At 42.4% G+C, this 19307-nt stretch overlaps 1 protein-coding gene across 1 annotated transcript in view; it reads right to left on the bottom strand.

Moving 5' to 3' along the window:
* The window catches only part of TNFRSF21 (TNF receptor superfamily member 21), a 65169-nt gene that overhangs the window by 10786 nt on the left and 35076 nt on the right, over window positions 1–19307 (bottom strand). The window contains exon 4 of the mRNA XM_014837526.3: window positions 10602–10867. Within this exon, the coding sequence (XP_014693012.1) occupies window positions 10602–10867 (266 nt within the window). The remainder of the gene's footprint in view (window positions 1–10601; window positions 10868–19307) is intronic.

Genomic DNA, 19307 nt, shown 5'->3' with positions numbered 1-19307 from the left:
AAGGGCATTTGTGTGGTTCCACTTTTTATTATCACAAATGATGTTATAATGAACACTTGCACCAATCTGCACATATGTGGGAATACATGTAGGACACACTCCTAGAAGTAGAATGTCAGTGGTCAACGGACATGGACTTTGGTAGATAATGCCAGATGGCCCTCCACAGGGACTGGGTACTGAACACCCGCACCACGACAGATGCTGTGCCTCTTTCCCTGCACCCTCACAACGCAAGAATGCTGTCAGACCTTTTCCTCCTTGCCAATCTGAGAGATTAAAATTGCATCTCAGTGTAGGTTTCAATTTGAACTTCTCTTATTCTGAGCAAGGTTGAAAAACCTGTATACCTTTAAGAGCCTTTTCTGTGAACTGTCTTGTTCTTTTTTCTTTCAGGTCCATTTTTCTTTTGGGTTCCTGGTCTCCTAATTTTTTTTTTTTTTTTTTTTTAAGATTGGCCCTGAGCTAACATCTATTGCCAATCTTCCTTTTTTAAAAATTATTCTCCCCAGGGGCTGGCCCCGTGGCCGAGTGGTTAAGTTCGCACGCTCCGCTGCAGGCGGCCCAGTGTTTCGTTAGTTCGAATCCTGGGCGCGGACATGGCACTGCTCATCAGACCACGTTGAGGCAGCGTCCCAGATGCCACAACTAGAAGAACCCACAACAAAGAATACACAACTAGGTACCGGGGGGCTTTGGGGAGAAAAAGGAAAAAATAAAATCTCTAAAAAAAAAAAAAAAATTATTCTCCCCAAAGCCCTCCACTACATAGTTGTATATTCTAGTTGTAGATCCTTCCGGTTGTGCTATGTGGGACGCCACCTCAGCATGGCTTGATGAGCGGTGCCATGTCCGCGCCCAGGATCCAAACCAGTGAAACCCTGGGACGCCGAAGCAGAGTGCGCGAACTTAACCACTCAGCCATAGGGCCGGCCCCCATGGTCTCCTAATTAATTTATAAAAGCTCTTCATTTTTAAAGGAAATTAACCCTCTCTTGCAAACAACTTCTCCCAGTTATTATTTTTTTTTGATCTGCATATGGTGTTTTCTGGCTTGTATATTCATTGTTACATGGTTGAACCTCTCTTGTATGGCTTTTGATTTTATATCATTCTCAGAAGAGACTTACCTATTGTGATTCTAGAAACAAAAAATTTCCCCTATTTTTTTTTCTAGTACCTCCTTGGATGATAAGTCATTTTAACGGTTGGTCATTCCAGCCTATCCGTTGACTCAGCCCAACTATGGAGAAATCAGAACAGAGTTCTGTCTGTGACAATTTTTTTATGGGAAAATTAGGAGTGACAGCTGTCTCTCAAGGAAATGGTGAAGAATAAGCTATTAAATCATTAAAATTAACTCGTGTATAATAAAACCTCCTGCTGACCATAGTGCAATTCCCCAGTAGCAGGTGTACCCATGATTGGCACGTGGGTTATCACAGCTCGAGAGTCTCACAACAGGACAGAGACGCTCAGACAAAACTGAAAGCCATTGAGCTTTATCCAGATATGAGTTTTGACTTAAAAAAGATTAGAATATTATCTCCAGCACTGGGAACTGATGGAGAAAATAAGCTTCTCTTCACAATATTGATTCCGATTTCCTCCCAATGCACTTTTTGAGAAAGCCTTTAAGGGTGTGGATTAAAGGGGTGGAAAATGTCATCAACTAATAGACTAGGCCTTTTCTGAATGTAGAAACACCGTGTCTCAGGGCAAAAATCAAAGCCCTCTTCAAATTCTGTTTAGCAGTTTCACAGAATATATTGCAAGGTTTGGTTCATGTAACGATCCCTCCTATAGAAGCGTCAGCATCTTGAGGGATGTTTGTGTTTTGTGTGTAGTGTCTTTTTTTTTTCCACTTAGTATCTCCAGTGCCTGATACAGAACTCAAAAATGGGCATTCCATTAATGTCTGCTAAATAAATTGCTTGTGTTAAACCATCTCACCCTTAAAGGCTACTAAAAAAAAAAAGAAAAGAAAAAAAAGCACGTGTAAGGAAGGACGTGTGGGTTGGGGAGGGAAAGTATATCAATGTCAAGATCCCCCATGAATCTGTTTTCCAGACTTTTCTCCTTATAATGTGTACACCTCAAGCTCAACTACCATATTTCATTAATTCTATGATACATATTTTTTCACATTTTAACATTGCTAAAATACAGATATATGTTAAACTGTAATTGGCAGTATTTTTATTGCTTTCTCTGTGGTACGTCTAATAATAGTGCATCTTACAATTGACAGGGCATTCAACAAAATACAAGAAATACGTCATAATTCTAACATCTGCCTATACCTTGCAGGACCACGAAGCTTGCTAGATAAGCAGAGATGCAAAGCAACCAGACAGCGTTTGGGACACAACAGATACTCAGCAAACGCGGGGTCCCTTTCTCCTCAACGTGCATTTATTGAAAGTAGAGTGGTATCATGTGCTCTTGAGGCAAAAAAGGAGAACGTGCAATTCAAATTCCAACATAGAAACCAGTAGCTAAGATTTACCGAACCCCCTGCTGTATGTCAAGTGCAGGACTGGACATTTACAAGCATCGTCTCCAGTATATACGCTCTCTAATCCGCACCAGATCCTTACTAGACAGCTACAAATCAAGGAGTCAAAAGTCCAATTGTTGGATCTGTCAGTCCCTTCCATTAGTTCTTGAAGATTGAAAGTTTGAACTCCAGCACTTGACATGAAGTGGGCCATCAGAACCTCACTCCTGGAGCTTTACTATTGCAGAATGGTGAAAAGTTTCTCAAAAGTTTGTTACTGAACAAAACAAGGCTCTAAGTAAAACAGACGTGCTTTTCAGAGTCAAAGGTTTGAGAAGCCCTTAGTGTGAAAAAGCAGGTGGGGCGCCCGAGGCAGAACCCAGATGGGGAAGTGTTGGGGAAGAAGACCAAAACAATCTTGAAAGAAACTACAGACTGGTTTGGTTTTTTTTAATGACTTTCAAATGGACAAATATATGTCTGCTCTTTGTTTTCTATGTATTTTTTGGTGGCTCAAGTACCCCTGCCTTCTGACGCTATTTTATAATTCCTTGTGCACACTCCTTTGATAACATTTGCTTATCCCACTGAACTGTCATTATTTGCATGTGTTGCCATCTCAGTGAGTGAGCTCTTGAAAGGCAGGGACACCTTTCTTCTTTCCATAATACCAGGCACAGAGCTGGTGCTTGACAATAGGTTGTTGACTCACTGAATGAAACCTTGGAATAAGATAAGTAGAACAGCCTGAAATGTCATTAAAACTCTACAGGCTTATATAGACATCACTTCTTTGTGCACAATGATCACCTTAAACACAGGCATCACTAAGTGCACCTGGGCCTACCGTGTGTCAGCAACTCCTTTAGAATGTCTGCTTCTCCTCACTACCCCAGAAGTTCCCCAGAGCCCGTAGTCATATCCTGCAAATTAGGTAAATTGACCTCAAATGACCATCTATGCTCTGGTAATGAGGCAGAGGGCAGGGCTAGATACGTGCAAGTTTAGCTAACATCTTAAGGCCTTAGGACAATAATCCCCATTTTCTAAGAGATAGCCAACTGGCAAACTAAAGGCAGAGACAAATTTGAATAGCCAAAAAGCCAACAGTTACATATACAGCTGGTATTTGGCTCAACTCACCCTCACTATATTAAATTTCTGAAAATAGCTGGCCACAAGCAGCCCATAGATAAGGACAGCTGCATGGCGCAGCTGGTGAGCAAAAAGTCAGTAACCGTAGTTCCTTCTGCAGCAGCAGCCGTGGTACCGCCCTTGCCAAAGAGAATGCCCAGTGCTCTTCTCACTGTTGAGATTCTCCCAGACGGTGATACAGAGCAAAGCCACCCAGTCTCCAACACTTGGTTGAACGAGAGAGAGAGAGAGAGAGTGAGAGAAAGAGAGAGACACTCTGTCCCTCCTACGTCTCCTATGCTCCCATGTGGTTTCTGGAAAGGATTAAGCATCTCTAACAAAGAATCATTCTAGCGCACAAAAACTCAGCAACACTGGCTTCAGGTCCACTAGTGGTTAGATTCCAGTGTCATTTTAATCTATCCAATCTTACAAAGGAGCAAAGGAGGATTAAGATAGCCAGCTCCCCTGCCTGATCAGCACCAATTCTGTACATTCACGAATCTCTGGTCAAAGCAGACAGCTAAAGTAACACTTCATATCACTTTAAACTATTGTGGTTGTTTTTAATATTATCGTTTTTTAAATGTACATAAAATTACTTTTCCTTCCCTTTTCCAAAATGAAACAATAAAGGAATGCTGGAATTCAAATTACAATACTTCCCAACCGTTACTTTAACACCTCCCCTTTTTACATCTCACAATTTAACAAGCCATTAGCTCCCTTAATTCTGATAACCACCTGAATTCCCATTTTAAATAGAAAAATCCAAATCAGAGAAATCATTTGCCTAAAGTTTCCTATAGAGACAAAAAACCGAGGCCTCCCCCACCAAGGGAGACGCAAAAAAAGGAAAGAGAAAGATTGTACTGGTCAAGCCTGTCTGAATATAGAAAAGTCTCTAAAAGAAACGGAAGAAACATACAAAGAAATCTAGAAATGCAGTTGCACACTTTTGTTTCCCCTTTTTCTGACAGCCGTTGGTTGAGGGAGCAGGCGGCTATCTTCACACATTACCATCACTTTTCTTTCTTCACCAGAGAAAAACACCCCTGCCGGCGTAGGAACATTTATTCGCTCAGGCAGGAAGGAATAAATATTTACAGTTAGCTGGAATTTCCAGTTCTTGGGCACTGAACCCACATAGCAACCCTCGTGCTCAACCCTCTGCTTTAAGCACTCTTGGAACTCAGAGCGCCTCCCCATCCAACACTAAGTAACCCTCGGTGCTCAGGATCTAAAGGATCCATTACGTGTATAAGAGTTGGAGCGAGTTAGGGACATTCTTCCACCCCTCACACCTCTAGAGCCTACGAGTAATTGCAACTATTAATAGTAAACATTCATCAAGTGCTTACCGTGGGTCACACACAGCTAATTCTCACATCACCTCATAGGACACACACTGATGGTGTTGCCATCTTCTCAAGAAAAAGTGAGGCAGAAGAGGCCAAGGAATTTACCATAGCGTCCCCAAAGTGAAAGGCTGCCAGGACAAGAATTGAACCTGGCACTCATCTCCATGCTGACGTCCCGATTTGGAGCGTTAATGGCCTATTAGTTGTGTACCCAGCACTTCCTCTTCCCACTCTTGTGCTTTTGCTCCCTTAAATCATATAAGCATGTGAAAGTTTCTTCCATTCAACTGTAAGCTTCCTTGATGGCACCGACTTTGTCTTACTCATCTTTGCGTTGCCCAAAGTGCCCGGTCTGATATTGCGCACAGAATCTGTTATGTAATATAGATTTAAAAATACCATCACCTCCTCTCCTTGGCTGTGTAGCAGGGGAGGCTTAAACCCAGGCATGAAAGTATGGAAAGAAAATAACTGTCAAGCTTAAATTCTATTTGCCAGCCATCTCTCAAAAACAAAGGGCAAATAATGCAATTTACTTAGTGGGCATTTTCCAGACAAAGAGAAACAGAGTTTATTGCTGGAAACCTACACTAAGTATTCTTTCGGCCAAAGAGAAATGATCTCAGGTAGAAGTTGAAGCTGCAGGAAGGAAAGAAGAACAACCGAAAAGATCAACATGCAGCTACATCTACGTGAATCCCGACTGTGTAACACCATAATAACTATGTCTTTAGGGGGTTAAGAAATGGGTAGAGTTAAAATTCACAACAACAAAAGACATTATGCAAGAGAAGGATAAATAGAATGACAGTCTTCTAAGGCTGTTGTATTGTTCAGAAATAGCAAAAAGTATACATTTATAAAATGTCTCATAATTTAAATGTGCATGTCTGAACCCCTATGGTACCAACTAAAATTAAAGTAAAAAATGAGGCCAGCCTGGTGGTGCAGTGGTTAAGTTTCCACGCTCTGCTTCAGCGGCCGGGGGTTCATGGGTTCAGAGCCCTGGCATGGACCTACACATCGCGCATCAAGCCATGCTGTGGCGGCATCCTACATACCAAATAGAGGAAGACTGGCACAGATGTTAGCTCAAGGCCAATCTTCCTTGCAAAAAAATGGTAAAGTAAAAAATATACAACTAACAAACTAAAACAAGAGAAAAAGTGGAATAATTAAAAATACTTGATTAACCAAAAAAAGGCAAGAAAGGAGAGGGGGGACAAAAGAGGACAGGACAAATACAAAGAAAATAAGATGGTAGGTTTAAACCCAACGACATGAGTAATTACATTAAAATGTTACTAAACTGAAATTCTCTAATTAAATGACAAAAACTGTCAGACTAGATTTTTTAAAAAACTTAAATATATGCTGCTTACAAAAGACTTTCTTTAAATAAAGTCACATGAAAAAAATCAAAGTAAAAGGATGGAAAAAAGAGAAAACATACAATTTGGAATGCTATATTAGGCTTTTGTTTTGATTTTTAACTAGCTTTGGCAAAATCCCACTAATTTCCAAGTCCTGTCCCACTGCACTGCTGCTCTTTCTAAATGCTCGTGCTCACGCTTCAGATAAAGAGTCAAGAAGATGAACGGATAAATATAAACAAACTGTGGTACATCCAGACAATGGAGTATTATTCAGTACTGAAAACAAAGGAGCTCTCAAGCCATGAAAAGACACGGAGGAACCTGAAATGCATATTACTAAGTGAAAGAAGCCAATCTGAAAAGGCTACACGCTGTATGATTCCAACTATATGACATTCTAGAAAAGGTAAAACTATGGAGACAATAAAAAGATTAGTGGTTGGCAGGAGTGGGGTAGGAGGGAAGAGATAAATGGGCAGAGCATAGAGGTTTTTAGGGCAATGAAAGTATTCTGTATGATATTATAATGATAAATACGTGTCATTATACACTTGTCCAAACCCACAGAATGTACAACCATGAGTGAACCCTAGAGGAAACTATGGTCTTTGGGGGACTATGATGTGTCTATGTGGGTTCATACTTCATAAAAACTGTACCCCTCTGGTGAGTGATATTGATAATGGGGGAGGCTACGTACGTGTGGGAGCAGGGAGTACATGGGAAATCTTTGTACTTCCCTCTCAATTTTGTTGTAAACCTAAAACTGCTCTAAAAAAAAAGTCTTAAAAAAAAAAGAACTCAAAGAATAGTACACCAAAAAGTGAATTTTACTGTATAATCTTTTTAATGCACAAAAACAATTTTTTTTAACGATTTTATTTTTACTTTTTCTCCCTGGTACATAGGTGTGTATTTTCAGTTGTGGGTCCTTCTAGTCGTGGAATGTGGGACACCGCCTCATCATGGCCTGATGAGCGGTGCTATGTCTGTGCCCAGGATTCGAACTGGCAAAACCCTGGGCCGCCAAAGCAGAGCATACGAACTTAACCACTTGGCCAAGGGGCCAGCCCCAAATGCATAAAAAATTTTTAAAAAAGGAAGAAGAAAGAATCAGTCTCTGGATGTGTTTAATTAAAAAATGGTTAATAAAGGACCAGCTGTTCTTGACAGAAGCAACTGAAAGGCACACCAGGGCTAATCCTTCGAGTGGAACATAACATAGGTGCTCTGAGACTCATGAATAGGAAAAAACATTAACTATTAACACACACAGAGTCATTTTTACACATTAAGAGTCCATTAACTCCTGGGCCAAAGTCCCAAATTTCTAGCATTACCACACCACACAAAGAATACAAATCCATCATAATATGGAAAAAATAAGTCTCAATTATGCCCCCTGCATCCTGATTCTCTTGTTGGACTTGACAAACCTCAGAGATGAACTCTGAACAGACAGTTACATACTGTGAGATTAGTAAAAGCTGGCAGCCAGAAATTCATCCTCGTTGACTATTAAAATTAGAGTCAAAGCTGGATCCAGCATGTTGCTAGACAATGATGGGTATTATTAAAACATGGAACAAGAAGTTCAACATTGCCTTCTCAGCCTCCACCCTAACACAAAGGCTACACTAGAACCAAAGAGAAAGCTATAGGATGTGCTGATGTCACTTTCTTAAAAAATAAATAACAAAAAATAGATATTAGAATCTTTTTGTATATAGAGGAGATAAGAGGAAGGAAAGAACTAAAGGTACAAGCGATTTAGGGACTGTTTTGTGTTCTTATTCATTGACCTAGTAGTTTTTGTTATGAATCACTCTCCTTGATATGCAGTCTTCTCCATGGAGACTCTGCGCTCCCCTTTCCCAGCACCTATGACAGCGCCTGGAATAAGGAGGTGCTCACTAAATATTCAGGGAACTCAATGGAACCATGAGCGAAACATACAAAAGTCATTTGTTACAGTCAATATCCCACCATCACTACCACCTTCAAAATGGAAGTACCTGAAGACTAGGACCACATTCTAAGTGACTGCTGAGTGAAATAAGATGGCCTTGCAGAAACGAGAAATGAAAGTTTAAGAATTTTGGCAAATTTGAGCCAACATCACAAACCTTCAGTCAGTCCAACCAAGGAAGAATGGATTGTCACATAAACCAGTCTGCTCTCCCCAGATTAGAACGAGGATGGCTCCCTCGCTCAGCACAGTAAAACAAACTTCTACCTAGCCTTTCTCTTGTGCCCTTTCAGCTTTGTCATTTTAAAAAATATTTTAGGGGTGGGCCCGGTGGCTCACCAGTTAAGTGTGCACGTTCCACTTCTCGGCGGCCTGAGGTTCGCCGGTTCGGATCCTGGGTGCAGACATGGCACCGCTTGGCATGCCATGCTGTGGTAGGCGTTCCACATAGAAAAAAGTAGAGGAAGATGGGCACGGATGTTAGCTCAGGGCCATCTTCCTCAGCAAAAAGAGGGGGAGGGGCAGTAGTTAGCTCAGGGCTAATCTTGCTCAAAAAGAAAAAAAGAAAATTTTAATCCCCAAAAGTAATATGTTGTCATTCTTGCAGGAACCATCAAGGAGATGCACTGACTTATTCTCCAGTATCTAAATCCTTCTTCAAGTCTGCTGCTTGCCCGTCCAGTTCTTTCCTTAAAGCCAACATCCCAAGGAAGCACAATCATGTTTGGCTCTAGGCTCTCTTTTTCTGAACCACAGCCATTCTATTTAATTTGGGAATAAACATCTCCCTTTCCTTCCCCAAAATCCAGCTACGTAAAGCATGGTTTTAGTTGTGAACCATACTTACAGAGATTGTTTCTCAGAAAAATCACAAGAAACTGGCGTGTGCCTTTGAATGTTTACCACTGCAGCTATTAGTAAATATTTTTTCTGAAATTCCACATTTTAAAGAAGTTTAAAAAAAATGTGCCAGGAGCTTTAAAGACTACCTCCAGAGTTGATTAGTGCCCACAGATTTTCATCCAGTCACTTAGATAAAAGATCCGCCTGATAAATGTCTACTTCAATAGTGAAGAAACACTACACTGTTAGCATAAAAAGATAAAAGCATTTGGACTTCTTAAATATACAGAACTGAGGTCCCTTGCTATACAAAATTTGGTGCACAATGATAGAGAATTGGAATTGATGGGGGAAAAATCTCTCCCTAGCTCTTTTAGGCAATGAATTTAGACCACTGGAAAATAACACAGGCAGAATGGCCTTTTAAATTTTAAGTGGGTTTTATCAAGACTCAGTGGCAGCATTTTCTTCACTATTGGAATATGTTGCAAAACCTTAATCGAAGGCATTGAGAAATAGGATTCAATACCCAAATTTGTACCTAATTCATGGCCTTCCAGGGAAGCGCATTATGATTAAGGCAGGGCTAAGTAAAATGAGTTACATCACAGTCATAAGTACCATTTATAGAACACTTTCAATTGTCAAGCATTTTATATACTTTATTTCTAGTCTGTCTTAATCCTATAAAGTTGGCTTCCAAACGAGACAACAGAAGCAGAGAAAGCTGAAGTGACTTACCTTAGTCATCCAGCTAGTGAGTGTCAGAGCCAAGATTCAAATCCAGTGCTGCCTGGCTCCAAAGCCAGGGCTCATTGACCAGAGACTATAAATAAACCACACCGCTGGGTCCCTCGGTTCCCACCTGATGTACGGATTGAACGGGCCCAAGGAGGAGGACCCATCCTGTACCCACTGCGGCCAGCACCACCTGCATCCTCAGGAGGTTAAGAGTGGGCCTCCCCAAGCCACATCACAGAAAACGCCCTCTGGAGTGGGGAGGGTATAGGAAAAAAAAGCATTTCCTCTTGGTTTTGTTCAAAGTGTGTTACGCAACAAGGAGAAGATCTGGCTGCACAGTCTGATGCTGGAACCAACCACAGATACAATGATTCTCAACTTTGACTGCACATTAGAGTCATCTGGAGAGCTTTTAAAAATACTGATTCCTAGTCCTCCTCCTAGAGATTCTGATTTGCCTGATCTACAGTGGGGTCCAAGTATTAGAATCTTTTAAAAGTTCTCTAGACAATTCTAATGGACAACCACTGAGAACCACCACCCTAGAAGGTGTGTGTGTCTGTATGAACCTAAACACCTAATATCAGTTATTTTTCCTTGTTCCATATACCCGGTAAAATCTGAATCACAGGGACCAAAAGGTTAGTGGGAAAGACAGATGACCCGGGCTGCATTACCTGGGCTGTATCTTCCATCAGTCCACGAATCTTCTCCACAACATCGTTGCGCCGATGTTGGCGCAGGGCACTAATCAACTGGGCGAGGCTGGCCTCAGGCCCCCGGATGGTCCAGTGCTGCAGAGCTGCGTAGGCCCGCTCGTGGTCCGCTGTGTACCCGTTGGAGAAAGCGGCCACCTCCCTCTCGCTGGCATTGCACAGAAACTGATAGATGTCCTTCCACTGGCTTCCCACTTGGGCTGCTACAAGCTTCAGGATGTCAATACCTAAACCAGAGAGAAAATAAAATAAAAAACAAACACAGGCATGTAAGGGAAACCTTTATATAAGGCTGATCTGTTTTAATGAACTAAAGGGAGGATTTTTTCCCATTGCTGTACATCAAAGGAATGCATCGCCTCCTCTAAGCACTTGGCACGTGCAGCCCAACCTGGGGACCAGTTAGGTACCGTCCTTCAAATTTCACTTCCCAAATGTGGAACCAGAAGGAGGAGCTATCTGGAAGCATAATAAATCACCCCAAAAGATGTTTTGAAAGCCAAATCCAAACAAGGTAATCAGAGTGATTTCCTTTGATTCTGCTAAAAACAGCTAAAACCAAGTAAACTAAGAGGCTCCCAGACTAAAAAAGTGGTGACTTCACGAAATCTAGAAAAACATAAGCCACAGTTTAAAACCACAGTGGAGTTTATCCAGTGCTGTCTGGGTAAAGGGTGTTCAGATTCTGGCAATGGTGTCCTTTATGTCAAGTGACAATGTACCCAGTTGTTCCAGCCCGGTGGAGACATTCCTTAAGAACTTCTGACTTCTTGTACTCTAACTTCTATGCTCAACAAGAAATTTTCTGATTCAGCCTCCTAAGTTGACTTGCACAGTCATAATGACAACAACAGCCAAAATGATCGTATAATAACAATAGCTATTATCTTCCAGGTATTATGTTAAGGCATTAGCTCATTGAACATCTTTATAAACCATTAACATTCCAATTACACAGGTAAGAAAAAACACTTAGAAAAGTTAGGCAATTTTCCCAATAACACAAAGGTAGGTGGGTTGGGTATTGAACCCAACTCACCAGATAATGTATATATGGTCATTCTGGCCTATAAGTCACTTGTAAACTTGGTCGGCGTGGGTCTACAGTTCCCAGATATGACGAATGCAAGGTGAAATGCCAAAGTCAAATCTCAGAATCTGCAAACTCAGGACAGGCAGCTGGTGCTGACCCTCTGTGAGGGGAGGCTGGCCCTGAGCAGCACGCTTTCGTGTCTTTCCTCTTTACAGCACCTTCCCTCTGCAATCACACTTTGGCTTTGCCCAAATTTATACATGGGCTGCATAGATAACCTCTCAGTAAGGGCTCGGCTTGTTTACCACAGTAGGTGGGTGAGTCGTCCGAGTCAATATCATGTCTCTGAATGAGCTCACCCTCAGCCGCCCCGATAGCAGAGTTATCATCACTAACATGTCTTGAAAACATTTGCTACTCAAAAAAAAAAATAATAAGATAAAGTTTCTAAGCGTAGAAAGGAAAAGAGAATAAAAGGAGCTTACCATTAAGGTCAATTGATTTTTTCAATTAACTAGAGGTTAACCAGGAAAAAAAAAAATCTTTTTTGCTCCAATCAGCTGTTGGGGTAAATATTTATTTAAAAAATGAGTTTTCAATTTTTGCCCAAGAGCAAATACAATTCCAGAAGTTTCTTTGAAAATGGAGGACTCCGTGGTTCTTCCATCTAAATCATTACTCTGCCACGCAATGCTCTTGAGGCAGAGGATTGGGAAGACGGCATACACATGCTGAGCCAACCCCCTGAAAAGGGTTTTTGAAAAGTAAATTCCTAGTAGAAGGCTGCCTTCTCATCAACTGCAGAAGTAGAATGCCACAAATCGAGACACTACTGTACTTCTCATGCTATTTTCCCTGGCAGTGTGAAATAGACTTGAACCAGTTGCTTTTCAGTTTTCACAGCAATGTTTGGCCAGATACAGAGCTTTTGATTTCAAGCAAAACAGACTCCTTGGAAAACCCATGTCCTAATTAAATCCCCATAGGTAACTTAAAGGAGCAAGTGGGCTCTTTGTGGTTGACGAGGTGGATTCTTCCAAACACTAAAAGGCTTGTTAGTCCCTGAATCTTCATTTAGGTCAATTTGACTACGGCTCACAGTGTCTTACACAAAAACATGACTGCGTTTTCTTGTACATGGGACTTTTGCTTAAATCTTCATAACGCCAATGACAGTGTGGCTTTGGGCAAACCACTAACTGTCATGTCCATTTCCTCATTTGTACAGTGGAGATACTCGCTAAGGTCCCTGGGGATGAGCTGATTAACATTTTCTATAGAGTTGGTCTATTTTTGGAAGGACCCCATCATTACAAATGCTCCATATACTGGGCACTAAAACTTAAGACTAAATGCATTTCTGATGCAAATACACAGCCTTTAAAGAGTAATTACAGAGTTTAAAAGGCTTAAGCTCAACAACAGCTCCTTCTTCCAAAACCCAGTGTTTATACTTTTTTTTTCAGCCACAAAATAAAGAAAAAAAAGGAAAACACAAAGAATGGATACAATGAGATTTTCCTTCAACTCAAATCGACTGGACACTAAATGTAAGCCTATGAATCAGGTTTCATCTTATTCTTTTACTATGAAAACATGGAGGTCACGCCTGTGAAGCAGCCTGGGTCAGCAATGCTCCTCACCACTGTCCCCTCCCGTTCTGGAGGTGATAAGTCTAACTATGGTGGAGACAACGGCTCCCTTTGGAGATATCAGCCTCCCAGCCTAGCACTTGGTCACAAAATCCCAACAGGAGAAGGGGAGATCAGCCTGACCTAGCCCATCAGTTTGTCACGCCTTCTCCACCTACCATAGCCACCACAGGGAAAAGAAAACCCTGCAGAATGGAAAGAGTATTTACTGAGCAGCCACTGCGTATTACTGTGTTTGCTGGATGGATAACCCTTATGAGATTTTACGACAGAAAGACTTTATCACCAAGAAAATGAAGTAACACGGATGAAACATAAAATTTGATGGGCTTGAAAGAAAAAGTTTTAGGCAAAACTAAATACAACTATAGAGAAAAACAATAGGATGATTAAACCAAATTGAGACAGTTACCTCTGGGAGGGAGAAGGGGAACACTATTAGGCGCCCAGAAGGGACTTCAAAAGTATCACAAGTTCTATTTCCTAAGCTGGATGGTGGATGGTGGTGAGGAAACGGGTCTTCTTTTCATTTTTTTACTTTATTCGATATTTATTTTATTATTCCTTTTTAAACTATATATACATATTTAAAACCACATATGACAGGTATTTATATATACACATACTTTTATGTGAGATATATATAATTTTTTTTAAGTGTTTTTAATTTTATTGCTGAGGAATCTCGTGTAGAAAGGTTGGTGACCAGGTCAAGGTGGCCCAGCTGGTTAGCGATACCTGTTATGATTAACAGGGAAGGTGGTATCGTAGAGGAGCATTATTATTCGCTGCAATTATGCTCTTCGGCATGGCCATCTAGACTACATGTGAATGCACTGGGGGCTGGCCATGGTGTGTGTGCTTCCTCCTGGCCTGTTAGCACTGAGCAAGCAGAAGTTAGAAAGTTTTCTCTGGGGCTAGGCAAGTTTAGTTCTTTTCTTTAAAACTGTGGTACCCTTTAAAAAAAAAAAAAGAGGTCAGTAAGCTTTTTCTGTAAAGGGCAACAATAAATATTTTAGGCTTTGAGTACCATACGGTCTCTGTCGCAACTCCTCAACTCTATTGCAATGTGAAAGCAGCCAGAGACAATACGAATGATGGCGGCTGTGTCCTAACTCAAACTCTACTTACAAAAACAGGCTGTGGGCTGGATATGGCCCACGTGCTGTAATCCACCAACCCCTGAGACTATAGCAATTTAAAGACACCTAGGAAAAAAATTTTTAATGCAATAAAGAGACCTAGACTACCAAATGGCATCTAAATTTAGAAAAGCATTTTGTTAAAAGAAAACACACTCAAATAATGAAAGTTCCCATCCCAATTAACCTCAACGTGAAGTGATAGTAAGTGAAATAGAGATCAACTCTCTGCTCGGCAGGGCGCCCTGGTCATCTGCCCCATCAGAGTCCGAGGATATCTGTTGAACTGATCTGAATTGTTTGGCTGAACGGGACACCAAGTCTCTTTTTTCTTAGGTTGAAAAGCAACATAACCTTCAATCAACTGAAGGGCTGACAGAGACAGAGGTGTGGAGCTTAACTCTGCTTTTCCTATGATGTCAGGTCCAGAAGCTCTGGGGAACAGGCTGAGGGTTCCAAAGAACCCAAGCCCTATAAACCAGAGGCTGTACTTGCCAGGAGCTGGCTGTGAGAAGGTGGCCCTGGCCCCAGGGAAATGCTTGTAAAATTTTAAGGTGCAGGCAGTAGAAAGATTACGAACTCTGCAATCACAAGATACAGTTTCAAACTCCATAACTTGTTGGTTGTTGTGAGCTTAGCACGACCTCTAAGATTTCAGTGTCCACATCAGTAAAACGAAAATACCACCTCTTATTTCAAAGTGTGGGTAAGGAGATTTATGGGGATCAAATATTAAAACCGTAAAGGACAGCACCTCGGTGCACGTTGGTCCTCCTTCCTTTGTCCCCTCCATTTCTGCATGGACAAGAGTCCTTGGAGCAATGTACCCAAAAGGTTGGAGGAGTTTGGCACAGATACAGGTTTTAGCACCAGGATTATAGGTGCTGAGCCATGAAGCCAAGCACCAGAATTGTTTGTTCCAGAAAGGGTACCCTCGCACAGGAGGGGCACCATCCACAGAGACAAATGTGAAAGGAAAAATGCTGCTGCCACCCCGGCCACATGCAGGGTGTCACAACAGTAGTCAGTGGGCTCTTCCGGGTGAGCTGACACGGCCCAGATCCGCCACAAGGGAGCTCGAGAATAAAGGCACAAGGCGATCAACTGGGTTATTATGGAAGAAATGGCATTTTCCAGTGCATCATGAAACCCTCAATTAGATATTATCTGGGTGACAACCCTAATTTGAGGCTCGTCTTTTTTTCGAAGCTCAATGTCAACTCCAGTATGCAATAAAGAGTTCCTCCCCTTGTAATAAAAACTTGAATTGACATTTATAGTCAGAAATGGTCTTAAAGCTCTTTCCTTTTGGAGATAAATACTGAAATGAGTGCCATCATTAATAACACATATTAAAGCCTTTCCTGGAAGAGGTATGAAGGACAGTGATGAGAGAGTTGGAGGAACAAAGGCCATCTGTAACCCACAACACAGCACTCTGGATCTCATGCTGGACAACCAGGCTGTGTACCAATCGTGGGCATCAAAGAGATGAATGCGTTTATCAGCTTTTTCATGGTAGCGAATGCTCATCATTTAAAAGACAAGTATTCCCACCGCATCTCTCAAACTTGTTAAACGTAATGTCCGTTTTCATTATTCTTCTAGAAAGAGAAGCAGAGGGACAAATAATGAGAAAATTCCCATGGAGGCAATTAATACACAACCTCCTCCCAGGACAGCTGACTCCACTTATCCCTGTGCTGGTTTCTCTACACACACACAGCAGTCTGACTTTCACACACATGGAAAACAGGAGACGTGAGCTCACGACTACTTCCCTTCTACCGCCACATGGATCCCCGCTCCCCCAAGACACGCTCTTCATCGGCACATGCTGTGACCTGAGGCCTGCGGACTGCAGACACAAGGGCAAAGATGGACACGACGCATACCATGTATGCCCAGAGCAATGTATGTCAAGTTCAGAAATTTGAATAAAAACCTGGTTTTAGCATTCCCAGTGTCAATGTTCTGCCCTGTACAATGGGCATGTCCTCGGAGATGCCTTTTCTGACCACTTTCTGCCTAAGCCCCACGTCTGCTTTGATCCCCAGCACCTCCCGGAGTCTAGCACATAACAGGAATATAATGAATCTTTGAATGAATCAGAGTCTTTTTTTGTCATCCTCCCCTTTCCAGAATCCCCCTCACATTTATCATCTCATTAGCCTCTATAACTTAAGCCACTGAGAACCTGAGTGGCCACCTGCCATCACTCTCGCTGTGTGGCCCTGCCAGATCTCCAGTCCCTGTACTAATGAGAAGGAAGGCCCACGGTGTGGTCACCCATGGGTGGAACCCGGGCTTCCTGGCACAGGAACCCCATTCTTGTGCAACAGCCTGTGCCCTCTTCACAGTGAGGGTGGTCCACCACGTCCACGTCACGGGCCAGAGCTCAGGAGGAGGAAAGGTCTCCCAGATTGCCCCACTCCCGCAGAATCCTCTTGCACAGATAACCTGTCAAGGCTGTGGTCTGCCTGGCCTGATAACAGAGTGAAGTGCTCCTAAAAGCCACGGACCTGCATGAACACGTGTTTTGTGGTAACCAGTATATCATAGCATGGTTACAAAATGGTCCATCAACAGGGATCACTCCCGAGGCATCAAACAAGAAATTGCTCTATGGGGGCTGGGCACTTGGTATGTCCTGAGTTATCGTAAGCTCAGATGAACTTCAGGGGCAACTAAAAACCACCGTGCAAAGGTCTCGTGACGCTAACGGACAGACTGTTTACCGGGGACAAACTCTATTGCAGCTGTCGACAATTTTCCAGATGGAAGAGATATCACTGATGCTATGACGAAAACGAATGACCTTTGATTTCACGCCACAAAGGAAAAGAAAAAACACAAAACCAAAACTGCCTCCTTCTTCCTTGTCTTAGTCTCAGTTTGAAGCTGTTCCTTTATTCATTCAACAAAAATGGACTGAGCACTTACTCGGCACCAGACACTTAGTCTAGGCACTGGGGCATGGCAGTGAACAAGGCGAAACAAAATCCAGCCTCATGGACACGGCCTTCTATTGGAGGACACGGGAAGTTATTAATATTTAGTGCATTACACAGCGAGGAACTCTGAGAAAAATAGAGCTGGGAAAAGGGATGGAGGGGGTAGGGCTGCAATTTTAGATATGGGGCGTTCTCCCCCATAGGTAAGAGAAGGCCTCACTGAGGCTGAACATTTCAATCAAGAGCTAAAGGGTAAGGGAGCAAGCCAGGCAGACATCTTGGGGGAGTTCCAGGCAGAGGGAAGAGCAGGTGCGAAGGAAGGAAGAGTATTGGTGCGTACAGCAGGAGGAGGGAGCTGGTGTGGCTGGAGCCAGTGAGCAAGGGGGAGAGTGGAAGGTGTCATAGGCTGGGCAATGGTGGGGAGGGGAATACAGATCACACCGGGCCTTTAGGCTGCCTGTCCATACACGATGAAAAGTCACTGGAGATTTTAAACAGAGGAATGACATGATCCGATCTACATTTGAACAGGATCATTGTGGCTGTTGTGTCAAGAATAAACTGAAGGGGGCACAGGCAGAAGTGGAGCAACCAGTTAAAGGCCACAGCAGTAATCCAGGAGGGAGGCAATAGTGGTTTAGGCCAGAGTGGTAGTAGTGAAAACAACAGGAAATGGTCAACTTCCGCACATATTTTGAAAGTAGACCTGATGAGATTTGCTAATGGATCGAATACAGGGTGAGAAAGAAGGAAAGGAGTCAAGGATGACTCTAAGGCGTTGCTCTGAGCAACTCAAAGACTGGAGGAGCCACCTTCTGCAGCGGGTCATCGATAGGGAAGTATGGTTTGGGATTCAGTTCTAGGCATCTTAAATTCGAGCAGACACCTGGGTCTGCCAAGCAGGCAGGAGGACATTAGCATGTTGAGTTCAGGGGTAAAATCCAGGCTGGACATACGCACTTGAGAATTACCAGCAGACAGATGGTATTTAAAGCCCCGGGTCAGCAAGGGAGGGAGAGTGTACAGGTGGAAAGGAGGTGCCCGGCCTGAGCCCTGGGGATCTCCACTGTTTGGAGGTCGGGCTCAAGAAGAGGAACTAGCCAGGGAGATGGAGAAGGAACAGCCGGAGGTGGGAAGAGAACTAGGAGAGGAGAAAGTCCTGGAGGCCGTGGGAAGGAAGTGTCTCGAGGAGAAGGCAACGAAGAGTGCCAAATGCTGCCAATAGACCCAAGAGAGGAAAGCTGAGAACCGAACATCGCGGTAGAATCGTGTTGTCAGACTATATCAAAAAGAGACAACACTGTGGCTAAAATATTGTCACATTTCACTGATTCTAAGACATGTGAATGCATATTTCAATCAGTGTCTTTTCATAGCTTGCCTGCAGTGAGTTTTTTTCCTTAGTGGTATATAAAAGTATATCTCATAATTGGCAGTCTTCAATTTCATGAAATATAGTCAAAGTTATTATTTTTAATTGAAACGTGAACCCAACTATTTTTTAAAGTTCGACATACCATCATCAAACCCAGCATGTCCAAGCTGTACATACCCTGCGTTGTTAATGACCAACTACTCAGGAAGAACGAAATAGAATTCTAGAAATTCCTCCTCCTCGGCAAAATCTGCTTACATAATACCTGACCAGGCTGATTCAAGGACACTAATTTTTAAGGATTTTTTTTTTTTCTATTTGTATTTTAGCGCTATGTGGGGAAAATGCTGATTTGTTTTACAATATCCCAAATAGTTTAAATTCAAAAGCTATTCGTTAGGTAAGTTATAGAATAAAATATACATTTTTTCAAAAAATGCCTTCCCCCTAAAGCTTAGAGGAAGAAGTCATCAATGGGTGGCCTCGGGAGGACAGTAGCCTCTGACTCCAG

This window comes from Equus asinus, chromosome 8 (genome assembly GCF_041296235.1).
Source record: "Equus asinus isolate D_3611 breed Donkey chromosome 8, EquAss-T2T_v2, whole genome shotgun sequence".
Classification (NCBI taxonomy): domain Eukaryota; kingdom Metazoa; phylum Chordata; class Mammalia; order Perissodactyla; family Equidae; genus Equus; species Equus asinus.
Note: the sequence above shows the minus strand (reverse complement) of the source record. Positions and strands in the feature narration are given on the sequence as shown.